The sequence below is a fragment of the Podarcis filfolensis genome, assembly GCF_964270895.1.
Source record: "Podarcis filfolensis genome assembly, chromosome: 10".
Taxonomy (NCBI): Eukaryota; Metazoa; Chordata; class Lepidosauria; order Squamata; family Lacertidae; genus Podarcis; species Podarcis filfolensis.
In genome coordinates this window covers 35,280,490-35,306,028 of record NC_139612.1, presented here as the reverse complement: position 1 = coordinate 35,306,028, position 25,539 = coordinate 35,280,490, and the positions used below count along the sequence as shown (strand labels likewise).

The 25,539-nt window shown below is 38.5% G+C and overlaps 1 protein-coding gene across 7 annotated transcripts in view; it reads left to right on the top strand.

The window, feature by feature from the left end:
* PPP1R12A (protein phosphatase 1 regulatory subunit 12A) overlaps nt 1–25,539 on the top strand; it is a 91,062-nt gene that overhangs the window by 60,235 nt on the left and 5,288 nt on the right. Inside the window, exons 10-24 of one of the 7 annotated variants that reach the window (XM_083573307.1) lie at nt 2,477–2,689; nt 3,593–3,810; nt 4,634–4,801; nt 5,208–5,381; nt 9,645–9,735; nt 10,534–10,731; nt 11,160–11,310; nt 12,371–12,489; nt 13,725–13,790; nt 15,166–15,182; nt 16,532–16,658; nt 17,678–17,782; nt 21,319–21,366; nt 22,558–22,608; nt 24,301–24,431. In XM_083573307.1, the coding sequence (XP_083429433.1) occupies nt 2,477–2,689; nt 3,593–3,810; nt 4,634–4,801; nt 5,208–5,381; nt 9,645–9,735; nt 10,534–10,731; nt 11,160–11,310; nt 12,371–12,489; nt 13,725–13,790; nt 15,166–15,182; nt 16,532–16,658; nt 17,678–17,782; nt 21,319–21,366; nt 22,558–22,608; nt 24,301–24,431 (1,877 nt within the window). Of the gene's footprint in view, nt 1–2,476; nt 2,690–3,592; nt 3,811–4,633; nt 4,802–5,207; nt 5,382–9,644; nt 9,736–10,533; nt 10,732–11,159; nt 11,311–12,370; nt 12,490–13,724; nt 13,791–15,165; nt 15,183–16,505; nt 16,659–17,677; nt 17,783–21,318; nt 21,367–21,863; nt 21,895–22,557; nt 22,609–24,300; nt 24,432–25,539 lie in introns of all 7 variants that reach the window. The other 6 variants (XM_083573306.1, XM_083573309.1, XM_083573308.1 and 3 more) reach the window with 6 other exon arrangements.

Sequence of the window (25,539 nt, the reverse complement as noted above, 5' to 3'; positions counted from 1 at the left end):
GGCTTTTCATGAGTAGCAAAGTCCCACTGTGAGAGCAGATTTCTACTCATAAAAAACTGAGTATAGCCCATTGGTGTTATATATATTTATCTAATCTACTACCTACCTACCTACCTAATGTACATGTGTACATTCTCATAAATGACCACAAATACTTATCTAGCCTGCCACCGGAAAGTCCTTTTCCTCGGTACCCTAATCTGTGTCTGGCTGAGATTTTTGAGAAAGAAAGCCTGTAAGAAAATGTATAAACAGTTGTGAGGTTACTCATGTACTGCACAGCTGATTCTGCTCTCACCCTGTCTTAAAGTAATCATGTAAAGGAGTAACAAGGAAAGTAGTCATGGAACAGAGGTGTGTCCGCCCGTTTAAGCACAAGTACTAATTTTCATGCTTTTTAAATTACAAGCATAGATAAGAGTTCTGGTGCCTAAAGTATGGGTGCAAAAGAAACATACTGCCTATCTTTCAATCTGTTTCCTTTCTTCATTTTCCTTCTGCTTCTCCATTCCAGTGCATATGCCTTTACCCCTCTCTTCCTTTCCAATCTCCATGCTGCTTTCTTTCACAAGAGAAAAAATACGAAGGGCTAAAGCTGTATCCCTCTTGAATTTCCTGCTTCCCTGTTCAAAGGTCAAAGATAGGACCTCCTCTGACTTTTGCACATCTCTGCTCATATATAGCTATAATTCTGTGAATATGTGCTGAAAAAAACTGACTGCTTTTACTGCAGTTTTGTAAAAAGTAAATAGGGATTAAAACATGTAGAATTTTAAATTAAAGGCCAACATATTTTTTTGTTCAATCTTTATATCTCTTTTATATGTCTTGTCCAATTGGCTTTAGTATGACTTTCTTCCTGCTATCATGCCTGTGGTGGACTCTGTAGATCCTGCATCATGGAGGCAGGGCTTACGTAAAACTGGCATTATTCTTGTTCCCAGTAAAGGTGAAAAGTCTCTGGTGAGGGCTCTGTGTGTGGTTTCCCCCTCCAGGTTGCAAAATAACAAGTGTTAATTCAAATATTGGCACTGTAGCTGCATGATTTTAAATGGTGTGTCTCTTTTGCATCTCATTGTTAATTTGTAGTTTATAGTGTAATGTTTACAAAGCTAACCTTTGAAAAGTTGATTTACCAAGTGTTTGGAATTTATTAACTTGCCCAGGAAATTGTGTGAGGTCTTGCTTCCTTTTCCACATACATACAATATACATCTATAGGGAATTTCATTTTGAAATATACCATGAAGCATGGAATTCTGGAATTAAAAATACTGAGGTTGAGAATGTGTCTTTCTTCTGTGACCTCTGTATAGTCCTACTTTCTGCTGTGAGCAAACATAGGCCACCATGTAGAAATTCTTAGGCTTTGACAGAAGTCATTTGCTTGTACCTATTACCTTGGCAGCCATGTTTGCCCTCATCTACATGATCCGAGGTTGGGTGAATGTCTTTAACTGCCACAAAATATTGCAGCTAGCAAGCTTTGCATTGTGTTACCTTGGATGACATGGCAGGTTCTGTATCTTTCTCCCAGTACCCCCCCTTCCCCTGCTATCTTATTTAACAGTTTAAATTAAATGACTTTTGGTGATAGGGCAGGTTTTAAGAAGTGTATACCTTGTAGTAAAGATAATTCCTTCCCTTGCCTCTATTTTGAGGAAGGCCACAACCTGGGCATTAGCAGATTTAATGAAGGATTCATGAAGGAGGCTTACTGGAACTTAGGTTTTGGGTCAGAGCACATTTCTGCAAGGAATATTAGTGACTGCTGAACAGAACACAGTGGTAAGCAGCAAGGTTCAGGGTGCATTTCTGTAGCAGCTGTGCGAAATCAAAGTTCATGTTGCTCTAAACCATGTTTCACAATGGACAACCATTGTGTTAGAGTACAAAGCTAAGTAAAAAGAGAGCTGTTCAGATGAATGGCTAGCATTCTTCCCCAATACCTAAACACACCAAAAGTGACTTTGCATCTGGGGCAGTGTTGGAATTCAATAAGAAGGGAGTGAAGCAATGCCAAGGCCCATTACTGCTTTCCCCGAGTCTAGAGTCCATGTGGATGAATCTGTACTAGACAATGTTGCTTACTTGCTTGTCAAATGTGGGACTTCACAAAGATCACGAAGGAGATAACAGGGTTGCTTGCCTGTAATCCCTGTTCTCCAAGTGTGCTCTGTGCAGTTGCACATCCTACCCTCCTTCTCTAGCATAGAAACTCAACTTGTCTTAAAAATTACTTGTGGTTTGCTACCAGTGGTGATCTCATGTGAACTGCGGAGAAATACATTAGCCCCATGGTTCATGCTCACAAGGGCAAATATGTCAGCGAGAAGGGCACAGACAAACTCCATTCCTGTCAAAGTTGTGGAATTACTCATTTTGTGGCCTGTGTATGTACACTTCCAAATGTTTGACTGCACAGAGGACACTTGGAAGAACAAGACTTACAGAAAAGCAACCCTGTGTTTTACAGTTCCCAACTTCAACTAAGGTTTCTCCCAAAGAAGAAGAGAGAAAAGATGAGTCTCCTGCCTCATGGAGACTAGGTCTTCGAAAGACTGGCAGTTATGGGGCACTGGCAGAGATTACAGCTAGCAAAGAAACACAGAAAGAAAAGGATTCGACAGGAGTTATGCGATCAGCTTCAAGCCCTAGATTGTCCTCTTCATTAGACAACAAAGACAAGGTAACATTTTTTCCAGAACACACGACGTAATTAAATTATGGATGGTGATGGTTTTTTTATTTTTAAAAAAAGAAAGACCAGTGTCTGAAGATGATGAATTCCTTACCAAATTCTGACTTCCACATATCATGGAATAAAGTTTCTACTCCTAAAAGCTGTGAAGACAAATCATGAACTTATATGCCTAGTTCCTGGTGAAGTCTTAAGAGGCACTAGTAGATGGTATATGGTGTACCATGAAAGATTTCCGTTCATCAAAGACAGGGGTTCAGTGATCTTTGTATGTCTTTCTGCATTTTTCATCTAGTTCCTTGGGCAAAGTTTCCGGGGGGAAAGGATGTGCTTTCAAGAATGGTGTGGCATTTTTTCCATCCTTCAAATAGGAGATGCTTCCTAATGTGTGGTTACTCTGTGTACAAGGTTTAACTACTTTCTTTCTTTCTTTGTAGTAGATCACTTTCAGTGTAGTTCAGTGATGGGAAGGCCAGACTTTCCACACAACTTGTGTAGGAAGCATAATTCTGTACAATTATCTGTCATGTGTGTTAGGCTCTGTGTAATTTAGTTCAGGTTTGACAACTAATTATTTGTTTTCTCAAATGCCAAAGTTTCTATTTGACATTGTTTACAGTAAAATATGTAAAGCGTAAGTGGCAGCCTCCCTTTAGAAGATTTATTGCTAGATGCTTATTTTTACGCATGAACTAGAAACAGTGTGCCTGTTTTAACACTTTTTCGCTATATGGCCCATAAATTGATGGGAGCGTGTGTGTGTGTGTGTGTGTGTGTGTGTGTGTGTGTAATTAAAATTGGGGTCATGTTGGCTACACATGCAGTTGACCTTTCAAAAATCGTAATCGTAAGTCAAACTTGTAAACTTTGTAAAAAAATTTTCTCTTGCAGGATAAAGATACAAAAGGAACTAGGCTTGCATATGTTGCTCCTACAATTCCAAGACGGCTGGCCAGTACATCTGACATTGAAGAGAAAGAAAACAGGGATACGTCAGCCAGTTTAATACGTGGTAGTGGTTCTTACACAAGAAGAAAATGGGAAGAAGATGCAAAGAAAAATATCTCAAATGAAGGATCTTCACCACTAAACACAACCTATCAAAGAAGGTAAATAGTATATGTTTTGTAGATGTTAAAAGTATAAAGAATTCCAGGTATTTTTATAGAACTACATGGTGGTACATAATGAATTTTATACTGTCTGCATTTTCAAATAGTAATATAAAGGACAGCAATATTTGTGTTCTTAAAAGAAGGTTTTATACATTAGCTATTTACCTGAAAATGGCGAGAGCTGTTTTATTATTATACCTTAATTGGATAAACACTACAAAGCCATCAGCTGAAAGAGGAAATCAGTGTTTGAGGAAATATGGTTCTGGTGCTTTCCAATCCCAAATGGATGAGGACTGCTAGTCACAGCTTCCTCAGTTATTTGCTTCCAGAAAAGCTGCACTTTCAGTTCTTAGAACAGCTTCCTTGTTGCCTCTTAATGCCAAACTGTTCATGAAGCAACTGTGGCAGCATCCTTGCCCTTCAGTGATGGTCATGCTCGGTTTGAGTAAGTGATGTCTAAGACTCAGTTTGGCTCATATATTTTAGTTGATGATACTTTTAATCAGCAATTAGATTTTCTGTATGTAAGTGATGGGCTGTAATAGCAACAACACAGTGCTATTAAGTGTGCCATAAGACTGCAAACAGATATATTGGTATGATGTTAAAATTGGGTATACAATCTTTGTAGTCTTTTTATGGAAATGAGAGGGAAATTAGAGTTCTTGTAATTATGCTTAACTTTTTTACAAATATCTGGAACTATTCAGTAAATGGAAATCGAGGGCCCATCAAACTGGTAGAAGAATGGGTGGTTATTTATAACTTAATAAATACACAGTGCTTATTTTTGTAAATTCAAATGACTTTTCAGTGGTTCCTTTGGTAGAAGACAAGATGACTTGATTAGTTCTAGTATTCCAAGTATTACGTCAGTATCAACAGTTACCTCCCCCGCTGGTCTTCAGAAAAGCCTGCTTTCCAGCACAAGCACTGCTACAAAGGTTACAACGGGTTCAGCAACAGCAGGCATACAAAGCAGGTGGGACCATCAATGTCGTTTGTGTTATGTCCACTGTGTGCTTTATGTATGTGCATGCATTTTTGTGTAGAAGGTACTGGGCTCTGGATTTTTTTCATTTTTGCTGTTACCTGTGGTCAGTATGTAATCTGGCTCAAAATGAAGCTTGCATTATAAAGCAATAGCTATGCATGTCTGTAAACAGGTAAAAAATAATATATAGGAATGGGGTGAAAATACAGTCAAAGCTTTACTTTTAGTAAAGCTCCCCAGGAGCTATGTAGATACTTCTGTAGCAAAACCAGTCTCAAATTTGTATTTTAAAAAAGAAAAAATCCATCCCTTTGTATCACACTGTTTTAGTAAAGTGCTTTCATTGTTTAGCTGTTTCCTTTTCTCTTTTTGTGTTGTTGCTATGATGCTATAGTACCTCAAATCGTTTATGGGCTGAGGATAGTACTGAGAGAGACAAAGACAATGTTCCTACGGCAGTGACCGTTCCTGTTGCACCATCAGTTGTAAATACTGCGACTACCACAGCCTTGACTACAACTACTTCTGGCACTGTGTCCTCAACTTCAGAGGTCAGGGAGAGACGCAGGTGTGTAAAAGTTCTGAGAATGATACTTCACTTGTGCTGTGATTCATTAGTGTGAGGTGAACAAATGCCTACTCACAAAAGATGCATTAATACAATTGTAGATACGTTGATATTTTGCCCACATGTAATATATGTGATGGAAAACACGTAGACAATCCTCAGCTTCCATCATCATCATCATCATCACCATCATCATCATCATCATCAAAAATTTATTATTTATACCCCACCCATCTGGCTGGGTTTCCCCAGCTACTCTGGGTGGCTTCCAACAAAAAATCAAAAATACAATAAAACAGGGAATACAATTTTAAAAATGGGAAGTCATTTTTCATCTTCCCTGTTCACCTAGTTCCCATGGTTCTATGCCACTTAAAAAAACAACAACTAAGGTAGAGAGTGGTATGCATGTTCAGTGTCTCCACATTTACAGCAGTTCTTTATCTGTAGAGAATTGAGAAAAGTTTTTCAGTTTCATGAATTGTGAGAAGAATTTATCAGCTGTTTAGATGGGAAGAACTGTTTCCAAACATATAAGATTCTCGTCAATATGGAAACACCATATGTATTTAAACCGTGATAAACGTAAATGCAACAAGTTGTCCATGTCAGTGTCTGAGAGCACCTTTTCTTCTACATTGCTGTTTTTATGTTTTCTGGTTTTTCCTGTGGAAATGTGTCGTTTGGGCCCCAAATCCCTTTTGTCATCTTTCTTCCCAAGTGACTTTGTGTGTTAAGGAAAATGCTATGGTTTGAACTTGCTGTGCATTTCCCCTCTCAGAAATAAGAAAAGCTTTTTTAAAAAAATAAAGAAGGCAAAAAGGCTGCTGTAATGCCTGTAAATACATGTCAGTAGATGTTTCAGGTACTCTAGATATAGAAAGTGGCGCACAATATCTCTTTAGGAAGTGGCCTTCGATACAGAGAGCCAAGTATTCTATTTTGAAGAATGGTCAAAGCAGCCCAAAGTGTCATATTAGGGACCATTTGATCTTGCCAAACAAACAAACAAACCTGCCTGTCCACTGACCTCATAAAATATTCTAGGGAGGGAGAGAAGAGGATGTATATTTTGGTGTGGAGAAGAGGAGACACCAGAATTTAGAATAAACCTAGGCCTTTTCAAAGTATATATACACAAACCAGCTTATCTTCCTGTTTCATTCATCTGAAGATGTAGGTTGTTATTCTGAAAGCCCATGCCCTTTAACCTATTATGTTTTTAAGGTGTGGCAATGTTCTTAGTTTGTTCTGGCATAAATGCACACAAACATGAATGCTCTGAGACTGCATTCTTAGTTCCTTTTAAAGATCAATTTAATGTGGAAGACAAATCTAGTATTGCCACAATGCACATTGTATGCTTTGAAGAAGGATCGTGTCTGGAAATAATAGGAATAAAGTTGGCGAACCAGGCAACTTTATTCATTAAAAGTTGCATAATATATCTAGGATTAAATGCAAGGTGTATGTAATGACTAAATTTTATTGCAACAAGTGTGGGTTTTTTTTAAAAAAAAAAATTTACTATAGTTAAAAAGCCTGAGAGGAGCTGAAAAAGCAAGGAAGTTCAAAATTCAGGCATTCAGTTTCTTTCTTCACTCTCACCAGTGTGTCAAGGTTTTGCATGTGTGTTGCACAGGATGAAATAACACATTTAGATTTCTGTTGGTGGTCTAAATTACCTTGATTTTTAAAATGTGTTGTCCAGAAGGTGCCTACCTCCTCTTTGAATTCTGTGGTTTTACATATGAAGATGTAATAACAATCATCTGTTCCTTAGCAGGTCTTGAGATTAGGTAAATACAACCTCAGATGAACAACAACACATGATATTGTGCCATGTCATTATTTATTTAACAGAAATAAAGCCAAAATGGAAAAGCCATGTGTGGAAAAACTAACCATGGTGGTTCTACAAGCTATTGAATCGTAAGGTGTACGTAGTTTTCCACACATGGCTAAACATGGCACTGTGCATTATGGCCAAACATCTCCACTTTGGTCTCATCCGTCCAAAAGACATTGTTCCAGAAGTCTAGTGGTTTGTTCAGGTGCAACTTTGCAAACCAAAGCCATGTTGCTATGTTCTTTTTAGAGAGACGAGGCTTTCTCCTGGAAACCCTTCCAAACAAACCATGCTTGTTCAGTCTTTTTCTAATTGAATTGTCACGAACTTTTAACATGCTAACTGAGGCTTGTAGAGCCTGAGATGTAACTCTTGGGGTTTTTGCAATTTCTCTGAGCATTGCGCTATCTGACCTTTGGGTCAATTTGCTGGGACGTCCACTCCTGAAATGATTGGAAACTGTATTGAATGTTTTCCACTTTTGAAAATCTTTCTCACTGTAGAATGAGGGACTTAACATTGGTTGGAGATGGCCTTTGAACCCTTCAGAGTTTCATGGGCAGCAGCACTTGCTTCTCTAAGAGCATGGTGTCATATTTCCTCCTTGGCACTGTGTTAAAATACACCTGAATGCTCCAGACCAACAGACTGCCCAAACCCCAGCTTTTATAGAGGTGGGCACACTTGCTGCTGTTCAAATAAGCAAGGGCATATGATTAGCAGCCCCTGTCTGCTACTTAGCCTCTTCATTGCTATGGCAGCAGTAAGGGTGTACTTCGTTTTTCCACACATGATTTCTCCATCTTGACTTTATTTCTGTTAAATAAATCATGGCACGTTGTAATGGGTCATGAATTATTGTTCATACGAGGTTGTATTTACCTAATTTTAAGGCCTGGTAAAGAACAAATGGTTGCTATTACGTCCCGATATGTAAAACCACAGAATTCAAGGAGGGTGCACTTTCTTTTTCCCATGACTGTACATAGTGGCAGTTATTACATGGTCCCAAAGTAGTTCAATTTATTCATTCAGAGTTCAGTGTTTGATTATGTGAGTTTGTTGGCTGCTTAGAATAACCTAGGATGACAAAATTGCCTACTGCTAAGAATATGTTGAGGAGTGTTTGTTTGCTCTTCCTATTTCCCCACTTTCTTTAAATGGTCATACTTTAAATGGTCATAGCTGAGGCAAAGGTTATGAGGAATAAACATAATTGCTAACTGTAAGGCTTAATGCATTTATGTATGTATGTTAGTGCAGTATACTTAACACTTGTGACACTTGGGTGTCTGGTATCTTTAAGATATCTCATCTAAAGCAGGGCAGAAAATAAATGAAAGGAAGTGGCACAGCAAAATGTTCAGAAATGTGCATACCATAAGCTTTCTGGATGAGCTGAATACTTTGTTAATGTCTATCAAGATGTGTTCTCCTTATGTTAGACATTAATTTGAAGGTGGTATTTGGGGTAATTCGAGAAATGTTTACTTTATAAATAATGAGGTCTCTTTTTACTATTTAGCTTAGTGCCCTGACAGGCTTTCCCCCATTAAATTTAAAGTCAGGAAAGGGTAGTCTGTTCCAGCAGGTTGGATTCAACAAGTCCTGACCTACAATCACAATTGGGTTCTGGTTTGTTAAGTAAGTACATGTAGAATGAACCAGTTTCCTGAGTTTGAACATAGCTATGGTTTATTCAAAAACCCGAAGGAAGTGTCCAGTTGTTTCTTATGGTTAAAGGAGAGATGAGAAGCAAGCTTGTTGCAGCACCTTCTTGTAATTGGGAATCATGGTATCCCATTGCATCTAAACTAGGCCATTGCCGTGGAATCCTTGCTTGATTGAGTGTTGAGAGATCTAATAGTATGAAATGATGTTTTTAAAACCAGTTTTGCAAAGCAGCAACACTTCAAGTTGGTTGTAAATAAAAACATTTGCTAGTATCGTTCACCAGCAACTAGTTTACTTGGAGTACCATTTGGAGGGAATAATAAAGATTCCCATTCAGGGCCCTCCCACACCTACATCCCATAGCCAGTTACCATGAGCTCATTAAAAGCACTGTTGCATCTGTATTAGAAAGTGGCTGGTAATACCTCTCAGAAGGCTCAGTTTGATCCTGGCTATTTCTGTTGCTGATCCTTAGGTTAAAGTGCTGACTTGATATTGTAATGTAATTGTATTATCAGAATATGAAGAGCTTGTATGTGCGCAGTGCAGAATTACACCAAAACACAAGCAGTGATCTTGTTGCCGTAAAAGAACCTTGTTATTGTTTGAAACCTTCAGTTTCCTAATTTATTTGTGACTTAGCCGAGAGGCTTTGGTTGCTCCTTTTTCTATCAAATTATTTTCAAAAAATGCAATTACATTATACATTGATTACTAGCTAGCAAATCTTTTAACTCCAGGTCATACCTCACTCCAGTTCGGGATGAAGAATCTGAATCCCAAAGAAAAGCTAGATCAAGGCAAGCAAGGCAGTCCAGAAGATCCACTCAGGTACAGTGATCTTATATGTTATATTTAGGGGATATGTGTTAGTCCAATACACTGACGGTACAATACCTATGAATTGGTGGTTTCTGTTCATAGAGGAAGAGAGAGAATGAAAATACGAAAATGAAAGTATGTAATAATATACAGTCAACTCGCAGCTTATGCGAGGTTTGGTTCCAGGGTTTCATGTGTAACCCCAAAATCATGTGAAGCCAGAAACCCCCAGAACTCCCCATCCCTGAATGCCTGTCTGGAACAGGCCTTTCCCTGTGCCTCACTGGGCTCTAGGCGTGTTCCAGGACCCTCACACAACTTTCCCAGAGGCAAGTATTATCATTTATTTATTTTTTAGTGCAACAGAGAGATACAGCTCCTCTTCAGAAAAGCAAGTTAAGTATTTGCATTCTGACTGTAATCTACATATCCACATGCACACAATTAGTTCTGGGCTAGGAAAATATATTTTTCCCAAAGCATGCAATCAGGGGGAAAGTTTTTTTTTAAGCATCCATTTATTTTTATCACATAAAATACCGTCCCTTCCAGTTGTTTTGAAACAGCATTAAAAAATACAAGGGAAAAGCTTTTAGATGCTATGAAAAATGAAGACAAAACAAACAAGAAAGAATGAACTATGAGATTAGGAAATGGAGTGTAGCCTCAGGTTTGGCTTGGTTTTTTTTTTTTTTTACAAAATACCATTTACCTGTAATAAGTTATTGTTTGAATGTCAGCAGAAGTGAAATTAGATACTGGAGACTTGACATGTTATCCTTTTTTGGGGGTGCAATTCTTCTAAAGGGGGTAACGCTGACTGATCTTCAAGAAGCCGAAAAAACTATTGGCAGAAGTCGTGGTACACGAACCAGAGAGCAAGAAAATGAAGAAAAAGAAAAGGAGGAAAAAGAAAAACAGGACAAAGAAAAACAGGAAGAAAAGAAAGAATCTGAATCTAAAGATGATGATTATAGACAAAGATACACACGGACCATAGAGGAGGTATTTCATGTTTCTCTTATTGCACAGGCATGAATCGGCCAACTGTGCTTCGAATGCTAGGCACACTTGGATTTTATCCCCAGTTAATGCATTAGAGTGGGAACTTCTGCACTCAGGTCCACCGACCAGACTCTTCCCCATTGGCTGCCCATGATTGCGCAATTTAAACTTTATTCTTGGTGAGCTATCACACCCTGCAATGCAGCTAGTCAGGGAATTTACAATGGCTGGCTGTTGGGGCTGTGACTCCTAACTGCCCTGGGAATGAAGGGCAGCTTGCAAGGGGCCGCAACTGCCACTCATGCGGCGCAGGGTAGGCGGCCATTCTGAAATTGTAGGAGGTAGCTTACTTGATGAAAATGATTTAATCTGCATTTCTATGCTTCCTAATATTTCAAAACTGATATGGACTTCTCCCTGTTGACTAGCCATATCATCGCTATAGAACTACACCTTCAACTACTTCATCAACTTCTTCAGTTGCCACATCTAGTTCTTCAAGCCAACTAAACAGACCAAACAGCCTTATAGGTATAACTTCTGCTTACTCCAGAAGTGGAGCAAAGGAAAATGAGAGAGGTAAGGCTTCTCTTATTTTTTTTTCTTTTTCTGTGTTGGTGTTATCAAATGAACCACTGCCCCCTTCAAGAAAGTTTGATATACCTTAGATAAGTAATTGGTAAAACAGTTGGGAATCCTCCTGCAGAATCGCCACCTAAAATCAGTATTTCAGCAATTCCTCAGTAATTATACTTTTAAATTGCTTTCTGTAGATCAAATCTAAACTTGCTCATCAGTTCCCATAATTCCATGGGCTCTAAATTTTAATTTTGAATTGTTATAGGAATAACTTTTTTAAAAAAGAAAAAGTTTAGAGTGAGGCTGAGTATTGTGTTGCCTTAATATAGATTCATTTTTCAGCCCTGAAGACTGGAGCAGTGAATTAACAAGTACCTGGATGTTTGTGATTTCTTATGTTAATTCAAGGGTAAACACATGGATAAAGTGCATGATAGCAAAGGAATGTTATATGCTTGTGCAGCCCTGCTTAATAATTCTTGTATAAGTTAATAAAAGCATTTTGGAGCTGAACAATCAGTTTGAAAGGTTAAACTTTGATCTTTCTGACACGTTACTTTAAATCTTAGTTTACAGAAGTGGCACCTTACCATGGTCTGAAAATTGCTGGATTTCATTAAATTTCATTACCATACAAAGAAAAGCAAATCTAGCTAATTTGAACACAAATCTCTCTGAAAGAGTCTGTTGCACGCTGAATTCTTGATGCTTCTGGCTAAACAAATACTTACCTGAATAAGTGTGCTCTGGTTGCTTTGATGAATATGTGTTTGTAGATGTCATAATGTATGCATATGTGTTAGACTTTGATTCTTAAGGTTAAATCCATATAATACTACAATAAAATATTATAGTTAGAAATGATGTAACAATGTATAAAGAGAATAATGGCATGTTAAAAGTGATCTACATTTACCATATTCTCAAAAGCATTTTAGGATTTTCATAAACTTGAATCCTGAATGTCTTGCTTCAGGAATGACAACAGAAATGTAATGTGTTGCAAATTAGTATATTTACTGGACTTCATTAAAACCTCAATGCATTGCTATTTAAATAGAAACAGGGAAGAAAGAAGAAGAAAAAGAAGAAGATAAATCACAGACAAAATCAATAAGGGAAAGGCGACGGCCAAGAGAAAAACGAAGATCTACAGGAGTTTCTTTTTGGACTCAGGATGTAAGTAAAAACCCATTTAAATTGCATATAGATCTGTATTTAGAAACAGTTCAGGGAGAATTCAATGAACTCAGGCAACACAGTTGATAAAACAAACTGTGGAAATTGGGTTTTTGTTTTCATATTGCAGATTTATGTTTCAGATATAGGTGAGATTCATGTATTTTAAAGCTATTGATCTGACGCTTAACACAGCTATCAATCTCATTTTAGAAGTGTGGTGGTTATACCCAGTTGTCAGATCTAGACATTCAAACTGTTTCATGAATCACCAACCCATCCACAATATATACATTATTTTTTTTATTAGCGAGACAACAGACTTCTTCATCACTGATATCACAGCTTTTTTGGACAATTAATGAATTCAGTTACTAGTCATTACCTTAAAGTAAAATCAGTACCCAACTAAGTTCTACTTAGGATAGACACATTGAAAGTAATGAACCCAAGGTAGTCATCGCTATAAATTTCAGTGGGTCTACTCAATGCAAGCATTGACTATACCCCCTTGTAATATGGAAAATGTGTGACATTAATTGTAACGCATACATAATTCATAATACATTGGATAAGCAGGAATTTTTGTTAATTAGGGCTTGGATGATTATGTGTGTGACTTTAAATCAGAAACAGTGAGATGAATGAGATGCTGCAATGAGATGCTGTAAAGTAGTTAAGTAAAAGTTCTTGTATGTAAGTTAACTGCTTAAACATTAATATGGACTTGCCACCCATAAATTGCTGTTTGTATATTGTTGTTGTTGTTGTTATTTATATACTGCCTATACCCAGTGGTCTCAGTGCAGTTCACAAAATAAAATCAAGATATAGAACCACAAAATACCTAATAAAAATAAAAACAGCAACCCAATAGCCCCAATAAAATCTGAAAATACAGATTCTGTGTATCTGCTATTTATAGGGAAAGAGTGTCTGTTGTTTTATTAAAAAAATTAAGTTGATTACAGTAAGTTGTCCCAGAATTGAAGAATTGGACAAAAATAGTTGAAATTTTGTTTTAGAAGAGTACAAACATAGATTATATTCCAGTATAAATGTGTGAATGGTGGTGAGCAACTAGGATGGAATTTTGTTCCTGACAAACTATATCTGCTTGTTTGAAGCAGTTTGAAGGCTGAAAGTGTTGTTTGGAGGAAGCCCTCCTTCTAAGTTGTTCTGTCCCGAGGCAGAATGTAAATATATGCTAATTTTAAATGGGTTTCCTCCCTCAGAGTGATGAAAATGAACAAGAACACCCATCTGATTCAGAAGAGGGAACAAATAAAAAAGAAACACAGGTAATTGTTCTGTTTTGTTTTCCTTGCATAAAAGACATAATCTCATGCTACGATTTTATTCAAGGTTCTGTGAAGAAAATTGTGTCTTCTGGGGTTAAAACATTAAGTTCAGAGATCATGTGATAATTTTATTTGGCCTTCATAGAAACGTAACCTGTTGATTATCTTTCATAGCGCACGAAGTTGTTTCCATATTGCAGTGCTGTTCCATGTATCTTTTCCCCTGTTCTCTTTCATTTTGATTCTCATTTGAGTGCCATATTTTACAAAAGCTACACTCGCACAGGTATTGCATCCTGTTTAAATTCAGTAATAGTGCATTAACTGAGATTGCATACATTTTGCTGTGATAATGCCAACATTATCTGTTTCATGTGAACGTGTCACTTGAATAAGCTCTAAGTGGACCCTACAAAATACATTCAAACAAAAGAATGGTGTAAAGTTTATTTAAAATCACCACATAGTGGACTGTCCACACTGAAAAATGAGAGAGCAGTTGGAATACATAGAATACTAAAAGAACAGGAAGGCAGAATCATTAACTCTTTAGAACTTTGTCATAACATGGGGTCTATATTTCTAATATTGGTGTTCTTGTGAAGATTCTGCAAATTGTTGCTAGGATCCAAACATGCAGTTACTTTCATGTGGCTATGGAGACTTTGGGCTTGTATCACTCAAACAGCAGTTCCCTAAGCTGCATTGCAAATTACTTTTGAAATCATAGAAGTCTTTGAAATGCTCTTCGGCTTGGAAGGTCTGTTATTCAAAGAAAGAAGTCCAAAATGCCTTTGGGCACGCCCAATCCCTTGGTGTATTTACATTAGCTATTTGGATTCTAGCCTATGATTCCATGCAGCAGAGGTAGGTAACTGCATACCACCAGTGGGCCAGATCCTTCCTTCCCCTCAATCCCAAGTGTCAGTTCTGACACATGGGTGGTACTACCCACCTGTCAATCACCTGATGTTGTTATGACATTGGGTGACAACTTGAAAAGAATTTTCCTTTGAAGACTGTTTTGCAGATACGTTTCAATACACACGGCTTGGAAATGGACTTCAAAGTAACAGCAGACACGCCTTTACCTGCCATATACCTGATGTCACATATGACATCAGGGATGGGGCAGGTGAGTGTGGTTTGGGGGAAATGGCCTCCCAGGGCAAATTAGAACCCCTAGCTGACCTGAATGGACCTGTAGGCTGGTGGTTCCACACCTCTGCCATACAGTATATTTTATGGTCCATTTTATTTTAATTGCTGAGCTTACTTTAAATTCTCATTAATTGTCTAGTAAGCCGTGAATAATTTTCTTGTTAAACATAGGTGTGCAGTCTTTTAAAATACTTGTTTCCTCTTCTTCCTTCAGGGTGAAAGCATTTCAAGGTACGTGTAATCTTCACGTTTAGCTCTCCTTATGATGTGAAGTATAACATTCTTAATTGTTTAATGTTGCTAATGAAATGAGAGGTTAAGCATGCTTTTATGGAAAAAGGCACTTTGCAAATGATGCGATGCAAGAAGCTGCCCACAGCTCAGTTCTCCATAAATACCAAAACTGTAGAAGATTACATCCAGTTTCAACATGTCCACAGAGTTGCTATTATGCTAGCATGTTGACCGTCAGCATGGCAGCACCATGACATCTTGAGGATTATAAAATGTTCCAGTAGAGCCAAGCAATATGATTCATTGGTTACAAACATGATGAAGGTTGTATGCTTTGGCACACCTAAATCGAGGGGATTTTAACCATTTATCTGTAAGATTCAGCTTTTGGGAAGTCCCCAAGTGGAGGATGTTCCCTGATAATATCATACCCTAGTTCACGTTTGCTTTTGTATAAAATGGAGAGAAGTGGAAGATTGCATATACATTATTTGAATTCACACCGTATCTTTAGTTGAGTTATAATATTAATATGTCAGTGACTTAATTCAGATGTCATGTCAAATCATCATTTTCAGAGCTTAACTATCGTTCGTCACAATGTTCAAATTTGACAAATCATAGTTTGAGAATGTTGAAACCATGAGGTTAATGAAATGTCCCAATTGACAAGTCATAGTTGGCATTCCACCCTCTGAGGCCAATAAAAAGAAGAATGTTCACAGTTGTGCTGCCCTTTTTAGCATTACTGATTGATGGCAACAAGGCAGCATATCTGTGGTTGTGTTGCTGGAGGTACAACAAGGTGAAGTGGTTTATAAATTGAATCTTGGAACCCTTTGAGGAGACAACTAAGCAAAAATAGCATAAATTGTGTTTTGCATGTAGGGCCCAGTTTTGCATGTCACAGTAAACCATCATTATTAGTTTCCCATGAACATGAAAATCACTGCGGCTTTGCTCCTTCCATAGTGCCAGCAGGAACAGCAAACCATGATCTTTGATGTATCATTATATCTGAATGAGGGATCAGGCTTGTTTCGTTGCCCCAATCCCCACCTTGGTAAGCTAAGAACAAATATTGGCTTCACATTCTGATTTGTTTGGAGTGGAACAAATCATGATCCCAAGCTCAGACATTACAGTACACCAGGGATTGTGATTTGTCTCTCGCGCTAGGGGAGGAGCCACCTGCGTGAGCATGCTAAACAATTAACTGCAGACAGTTCTGATGTGCAAATGAAGCCACTGTGACTTAGTTTCTAAATTAGAGCTAGCTCAGACCATAGTTTGTTGTAATTCTGAATAGAGCTGTGAGAGACTGAACTTCTATTCTATATTGGAAGATATGACACAGGATCATCAGGAGATCGTTACGATTCAGTACTAGGACGGACTGGATACAGTTACTTGGAAGATCGCAAATCATATTCCAGCAAGCTAGAAAAAGAAGATACAACAGATTTTAAAAAGGTATCTGACCCCATGAGTTGTGTGTTAACAAGATGACTTTATTACAAGTTTGTGAAGTCATTCTGTAGGGTAATTCAGTTTGACATCATATGCATACATACACTCTGGGGACTATAAGATGCAGTTTCAAGCTGTATGGTATTGGTTTTGAGGTAAATTGTGATTGAGGCCATTGTTAAGGTGCTATTTGTAAAGCAACTTCAAATGCATGGCCTCTTTACCCCACCTCCTTTCTCATTTAGAACAGGGATGGTAAACCTCAGGCCCAGGGCTGAATGTGAGCCACAAGGCCACCCTATGTCACCCATTGGACCCTCTCTAGGCTACACCCCTTTCCTAGGATGCTCCCCTCACCAGCCCTTCACCCTTCTCTAGTGCTTTTGCCTAACTGGAATGTGTACTTGAACCAGTATAATGTCTCTTGCTTCCATGAATGGAGAGAGGTGACTGTGGTGCATGGAGAAAGTTGATCATTGCAAGGTCCAGCTTGGTTCCTATGGGGAGAGGCGGTCTTTGAGATATTGTGGTCCTGAACCGCTTATGGCTTTATAAGTCAAAACCAGCACTTTGAATTGAGCCTGAAAACTAATTGGCAATCAGTGCAGGATCAGTGTAATAAACTCAAGCCGTCTTTCACTAGTGAGCAACCTGGCTGCTGAATTCTGCACCAGCTGAAGTTCTTGAACTATCTTCAGAGGCAGCATTGCGTATAAAACATTGCAGTAATCGAACCTAGAGATTTCCAGAGCTTAGAGGATAGAAGTTAGGCTAAATCCTTATTTCAGACATTGTGATATATTGGAATATCTCAGTGTTTAGCTGGTGATATATCACAATGTTGAAAACCATTTATCGCCCAGCCATACACAGAACCCAGAAATCTAAACAGTTGCTCCTTGCCTACTGCCCTTCTAATCCTATTTTAAATTTTATGTCTCTACAATTATCAATTTATAAATGCAGTTATGATAGAAGTTTGAAGGAGTGCATGATTTATAAAAGTATTGCATATTTCTTAGCTTTATGAACAGATTGTAGCTGAAAATGAAAAATTGAAAGCACAATTGCATGATACCAACATGGAACTGACGGATCTCAAACTACAGTTGGAAAAGGCAACTCAGGTTTGTATTTCTAAACTCTCAATTTAATTTTATTTCTTCAAAGGATCTTCAGGCTGCCTTATATGATATCCTCTCTAGGCTGCTTACAAACATATAACAAATAAAATCACTAATCACTAATACAGTTTAAAACAGATTACAAACAATAAAATGCCAAAATAACAGGCAGAGCAATAAGTACAAATTAGAGAATCCTTCAAATTTTTGCTGGCCTGAAAAATATTTTATCAGGAAATTTAGTAACAAATCTAGTAATACTCTGAAATCTAGTAGCAACCTTAATAAAAGGTTTTTGCTGGCCTGAAAAATATTTTATCAGGAAATTTAGTAACAAATCTAATAATACTCTGAAATCTAGTAGCAACCTTAATAAAATCATCATTGTTAAAAGCTAAACAGAACATATTGGTCTCCAAAGCCATTTTGAAGGCTGGCCAATAGTCCAATGTCTAGGGAGGAAGTTCCATAAATGAGGCGCCACCACAGAAAAAGCATATGTAGGTTCAGTAAAATGTGTGTCACCAAGGATCAGCTTTGCATTTTCCAAAGAGATGGAAACATTTTTAATAGTTCCTTTTAAACGTCATGCTTTAATTCTGTTTGTTATAAAGCTGGCCCAAACTTCTATTAGAAATATAAATCAATATTGAACGTTTCACATATTAGAAGGTTTCTATTGGGCTTTACCAGCGCTCTTGGAAGTGTATGGAATCTGAGTCTCTTAGGTGGAGTTCAGGCAATAACATGCAGTGAGGTGGCAAACTAGAAAAATGAAATGTGAAGTGCAGAATTTTTATACATTTTAAAGGTTTAAGTGTGCAGAATGGTATTTCATACACAACTTGCATAGGGCAAAGTTATAAATTGTTATTTTATATTGATGGAGGAGGAGGTGAGCGGCACAGTCCTTGGTGTGTGGATCTGCTGCCCCTCCCACCTGTCCCCAACCTGCCGCCTGAAGCCTAGGCAGGCCAGCCCTGGCTTTCTCCTTCCCTTTCATCATTGTTGCTGTGCTGTTGCTGCCTTTCTCTCCATGGTTTTGGGTTGCTAAGAGCCCACTAATGGCATGACACAGAGAAGGAGGTAGTGAGCCCAAACTGATTTGTGCATCCTTCTGCCTCTGGTGGATGCAGGGCCTAGGATTGTAAAGAGAGTGAAACAAAGGGGCTGGGGAGTAATTAGTTCATCCTTCTTTACAACCCCAATTCCTTGGGTCCTCCAAGTGCTCAAGAGAATCCCAAGTTGGGATCCCAGCTTTGGGCAGCAAAGTAAACGGGCCTCACTATGGCTCTCAGCTCTTTTTGTAGACAGCAAAAGATAACGAAGGCAAAATAGATACAAGAGAGACTACTGTTCTTCAGCAAATGTTGTCTACTTTAAAACAGGGAGAACCTGAAAGAAAGACCTGAAAAAGCACATTATTCAACCTCTGATCCAGAGTAATTACTTCCCCTCTCTCTGTCTCTTACTTTCTTAACGCACACTTTGGATAAGCTCTATTGAACACTGTGGAACTTGCTTCTTTGTAAATATGCATAGGATCTGGTTACATAAATTTATCTGTGGAGCTGGTGGCGTAGGAAGTAGTACATGTTACCATGTGAAGAAAAGGGGGCAATGTAGGACTATAATATCTGGAGTAAAATTATCTAGCTCATTCACTGTCTTGACACTGAAATCTTTAGAATGATCACTCGGGTACCTGTTAGGAATGGTTTAGGGAAATTTGCTATTTTCTTAATAACCACGGCCTGAAGTTGGCTTGTTTCGATAGACTTGTGGTTGATGCTAACCGCTGTTTGCCCAGGTTTGGATTTGATGATAAACTGTGGTTAGTGAAAACTGGAAGTGAAAACTGGAGGTGGAGGCATAGCAGGCTCATTCAACACTATACCATAGTTATCATTATGTCCAAACAAGGCCTATTCTTTAACCCTTGAACATTTCTGCTTTAATTGCTGCATAAACGACTTCAAAATTTATGTGATTATGATGGGAAGACAGTGTCCTTAATATTGTAGAGATGAGTTGGAAATCTTCCCCCTGCAAACCATCTGGCCCTTCTCAATGGACAGCTAATGTTAGGTGTCAAGTTTTATCCCTAGTATTACTGCTTCATAGAAGTGAACAATAATCATTAATATGGTCATTATATGGGTAAAAAGGTGGTGAGTTCATGGAGTGTAAGGAAGTTGCTGCTGATAGAGACTGATTTTAAGCTTATACCTTCAAAAAGAGCAGTGTGTTTGTCCTTGAGCAGCAACTTCTATTAATTGAAATTGATATATGATGGCAGAAACTTCCTGAGAACAAGTTTAGAAGCAGGATGGGAAATGTTAAGTGATTATTCCAGCCACCTGATTAATGACTACCGTATTTTTCGCCCTATTGGACGCACCGGCCCATAGGACGCACCTAGTTTTTTTTTGGGGGGGGGGGGAATAAAGGGGGAAAAATCCCCCCCCCAGCCGCGGATATCTGCCCGAAGCGCAGGGCGCTCTGCTTCAGCGCGCCCCGCGCTCCGGGCAAGCAGGATGCTATCCGCAGCCTAGGGAGCCCTGTGGGAACTCCCGCAGGGCTCCCTAGGGTGTGGATATCTGCCTGAAGCGTGGGGCGCTCTGCTTCGGCGCGCCCCGCGCTCTGGGCAGCAGGCTGCTATCTGCAGCCTAGGGAGCCCTGCGGGAACTCCCGCGGGCTCCCCAGGCTTGCTGATAGCTTCCTGAAGCCTGGAGAGCGAGAGGGGTCGGTGCGCACCGACCCCTCTCGCTCTCCACGTTTCAGCGAAAGCCTGCATTTGCCCCATAGGACGCACACACATTTCCCCTTCATTTTTGGAGGGGGAAAAGTGCGTCCTATAGGGCGAAAAATACGGTACTAAAACAGGCAGAGAGAGGCTTGAATGTGCACATATCCTTATAAAGACCCTTTAGTGTATTCATTCATGTTCACTCTGACATTCCAGACACGTTGGAGATCTGATCTGATCTGATTAGCTAGATGGGCCACATTCTGTGTTATAGTGTTATTTGAAATTATTAGTAAATGTAACTCTGGCCTTGTATCTGTACTTCATTGATCTCCATTGCAGGAAATCTATATTAAATTTGTGTATAAGATCATCAGTAGCCATTTATTAAAGGGTAGCATATGATGTTGAATACTATTAACTATGTTTCTGGCACCTACCTCATAGTTTTCTTTATCTTCTATTTCCCCCAAAAAAGTATTTATGGTTTCATGTTGAGATTATACTCAGCAAACCTATGAATCTGAGAGTGCCCATGAATTTCAGGCACTCTTTGAAGTTCATGTTACAGAAAAAAAATGAATAAATATTGGGTTGGATTCAGACATAGCGGATGTTAATTCCCTTAGAAATGAGTTGGTTCTGTCGTTTTCACTGTCAAATTTAGTCTGGATTCTACCCACCACTGGTAATGCAACAATACTTCTCTAAATTGCATTTTCCCCACGTCTGTTTACCTCCTTTATTTTTCTTGTGAGTGACGTTGCGTGTGATCACTTATCTATTTCAGAGGCAGGAAAGATTTGCTGATAGGTCTCTGCTAGAAATGGAAAAAAGGGTAAGTTTTTTCCTGGGCTTTTGGTCCTCTAGTTTTATATAATATTCTTATAAAATAATAATTTGAATTGGGAAGCAGTATGCAAAAAAGAACAAACTGCAACAATTTAGTTAGGCAATTAGATTTCTGGACAGACTGTGTGTGCACAAGGGATGCACTTTATGTATTGATATAAGAGCAATAAGAATCAAATAGTTAAATTTAAAATTCCGCGCTGGATTTGGTCTGGCAACTTTTTAAAAATATACGATTGTTGGAAATGGCTTAAATCGGTTAACTCACTGTTACTTAACTGAGCACTGCTACAAGTAAAGAAGTTTTGTTTTTTTTTAATGAAACTTGGTTCTTATCACAGAGAGTTAAATGAATGACAGACTGACCAAAATGAATTATGACTGTACTAGGCTCTTGAAATTAATTGCTAAAACTGGGTAAAATATGTTTAGGAACTCACTTAACTATGATTAAACTAAATTCAAATGGTTTGTATCTGAAAGGTGACCGACAAGAGTCAGTATCCTCGCAGCGGTATGATCTAACCAAAGTTTTACACACCTCCGCTGATGCTGCTTGTTTTGCATAACACTGTTGAATGTATACTTTGTAGCAATTTGCTTTTGTCTTTCACACTTTGAAAATGTTTGAATGTCAGATAGTGGATACAGCCGCTGCTTTTTAATGAGACTCACCGCATTGTCTTAACACAAAGCAATACTTTAGCTTTAAGACCTGTTGTCCAATGAATGATAACAGAATATGCACTAGGACACACACACACGATTAGTATTACTTGGGTGTAGTACAGAATGCAAACTAACATTTGCCTGTCTGTGGAACGTAATGCTTTGTGCTTCCTTTTCCTTAAGGCAGTTGGTATCTTTTCTGTGTTTCTTGTATGCTAAACTACCACAAAATACAGTTAAAGGAGTAATACCCAACTGATGTTAAAAAAACTATTGCCTGATCAACTTTATATAAAGAATGTATTTAACTGGTAGAATTTGACCGAAATTAGTTCTGTTGTCTTGATTTTAAATTTGAAGTATTTTTTTACACATCACTGGCCTCGCAAGTTTCTTGTCCTCACTGTGCTTATGGTTGTTTAATCTTCAAAATCTGAGATTGCTCTACAGAGATGATGCTTAAAATATATATCCAAATTGTGTTATTAATGCAAATGGTTTTCTGTAGGAAAGAAGAGCTCTAGAAAGGCGGATATCTGAAATGGAAGAGGAACTCAAAGTAAGCATGCTTCAACTATTTTCATTTAGGGCAGTAGCATTGCTTATAGGTTACAGTGTGCACATTCTTATTTTTTTGTATTGATTAGGAGTGCATCAAATTACAGAATAACATTCTTCTGATTTTCAATGTCTTTTTATTACATGGTCAGCCATGTAATCACAGCTCATGTGAAAGCTAATAGAATGCAGCTTTTGTAAAGGGTAGAATATTGTGCCATACAGTTTTGTTTACAGTAGTAGAGGACTTTTACCTGAGATTGTCTGAGTTGGTTCAGATACTATTGAGACATATGGTTCTATTAAAAAACAAAAGCCTATATTGGTTGAATATGGCTATACTTTTCCCAAGTGTGTGTGTTTAAAGTATAGGCAAAACATTTTTAAATTGAATAATGAAGTACTTTTGATTTGTGAAAATACAGGTTCCTCTGCTATCAGACAGTCTTCGCATCAAGGGTAGTATTTCCTTTAGGCTACAGTCAGAGTAAAGTTAAGGTCACAAAAATTTCTAAACCTATCACTTGGTTTTTCTCTCTCTTATCCAACCTTTAATTCACAGGGACCTAATGAAGAAATAAGCTGTCTGTCTGTCCATCTCTCTCTCCATCTCTCTCTCTCTCTCTCTCTCTCTCTCTCTCACACACACACACACACACACACACCACATATGTACATGCAAATTAGAGATGGGCATGTTTGATTCCTGAGGCACAATATGACTTTCTTCCTACACCCCATTGGAAAGACGCTGATTGGCTTAATAAAAAAGGAAGCCTCAGTATAACAAGGCAGATAGGCTCTCCTTCCCTCCCCACTCCTGGACAGGGAAGAACCAGACTGAGAAGACAGATAGTTGTCTTAGTTTCTGCGTCATTTCAGCAGCCTTGAAATGGCACCCATCAGCAATTATAGCATATAGATGTCCAGATACCAATATAGGTATAATTTCAAAAAGGATTCTGTGAGCTCTCTCTTGTTTCCTGCCTTTTTAAAAAAATCCTCAGTCATCTGAGGCTCTTAGTACAGTGGAACCTCGGTTTTTGAATGTAATCCATTCCGGAAGACCGTTCGACTTCCAAAACGTTCGAAAACTGAGGCGCAATGAGTAGTCGGCAAAATCCATTGAGAAAATTTGAAAACACGTTCGACTTCCGAGGCACATATGAAAACGGAAGCAATTACTTCCAGGTTTTTGGCGTTAGAAAACTGAAACGTTTGACTTTTGAGACACTCGAAACAGAAGTTCCACTGTAGTCATATAGGGACACAGGGATTTGGGCCCAGATTGTTTAATGCTTGAAATGCTACCAGCAGCCCCTCCGGGGTGAAGTCCAATCACAGCGCTTCCTGCATTGTTTTTGCTGCACCAAAGTGACTTCTCCAGGGCTCAAGCCTGGGCACTGTGTATGGAGGTCCTGGGCTGCCCAGACGACAACCCCCCACTCTCAGCCCACTGATGTGGTCTAAAAGAAAGCAGAGCAACACATTTGGCACCAGCCTTTGCACAGTCACTGATTCCCTATATATAGTTAGGTAGTTTCTTAGTTTCACACAGAACAATCTGCTGCTAAAGAAAGGATTATCTTTACATCTCTTTCTTTTTTCTTTTAGTTGTCTTCACCTGTGATACCTTTTCAACATGCCACAATTGCATTTCTCTCATTGGCTCCTGTTTCTTTGATTCCTGCAGAATACATTTCAAGTAAAGCATGTTCAGGCTTTGAGGCATTTAAATGAGCGACTGCTGACTGAGAATAGGGCCTTGACCAGAGTGGTTACCAAGCTGTCAGGTGCCTGCAGGCATCGACATTCTGTGGACTTGTAATTTCCCCTTTTCTTTTTTCTGTAGCTGGGCAGGTGTTGACTTTCAGTGAGTGTTATGGCCTGCATCTCTCACTATTAATGCTTGTGTGTCTGAAGACTGGCTTATTGCTTGACTATAAGTGCAGCTTAAATACAGTTTCCAGTATTCCAATTTTACCCTATTACTAACAGATATATTGATGTTGTTTAGTTGCAAAGGAGTTCAGAAACTTTCACTTCCTCTTCTGAATAGCCACAGCTTTCCATGTTGTCTGGACCAAGAACTGATTAATCCTAACTATGGCAAATGTTAGATAAGCCAGCTTTAGAAACTATGATTTGAAGCTGGCTTGTTTGAAACTAGCTGTAGTTTCTATTAACCACAGTTTATCAGGGGCATATGACATGGCAAACTGTAGTGAAGCAAAAAGCTTCCAAACACTTCCTCCCAGTCACACGGCGGGAGGAGAGGGTAGGGATGGAGTGCTTGAGCCTGAGGCTTATTGCGATACATTCATTTATCACGCTGTGCTGTGGTTTAGCATGGCATATGTATATGGTGAATGCATCCATGTTGGCAGATTACTTTGATGTTAATCTGCGGGCCTTACTACCTACCACAGTTCAGAGATGCGCTGTTCCTTGGATATGTATTAGAATATTGAGGAGCTGAAAAACTAAACCCTAATCTGAATAGTTGAATTGATACTTCACTGGAAGCTAAGTACTACATCTGAATATAAACTTACTGAAAAACATAAGACTCATCTGTGCTAATTGGAAACCTCTGGTACCAGCTTACTACTTAAAGTGGAAAATGTCACAGGGTTGTGTTATCTTTCCCAAATTGTCATAGTAAACTTTTTTTTTTTTTTTAAATTAACATTGTTGTATACTCGGGGTCCATCAGAGTAGACCCATTGAAGTTGATGAGCATGACTAATTTAGTTCCATTAATTTCAATGGATTTGCTCTGAGTAAAACTTAATTGAATAAAACCATCAGTACCAAGTTCTAGTGAGTGGTTGGAAAAACAATGTGTCAGATGTAATAATAATAATAATAGTACAGAAGAAATGATCAGTTGCAATATTTTGCATTAACTGTTTGAGGCAGCTCGTAAATA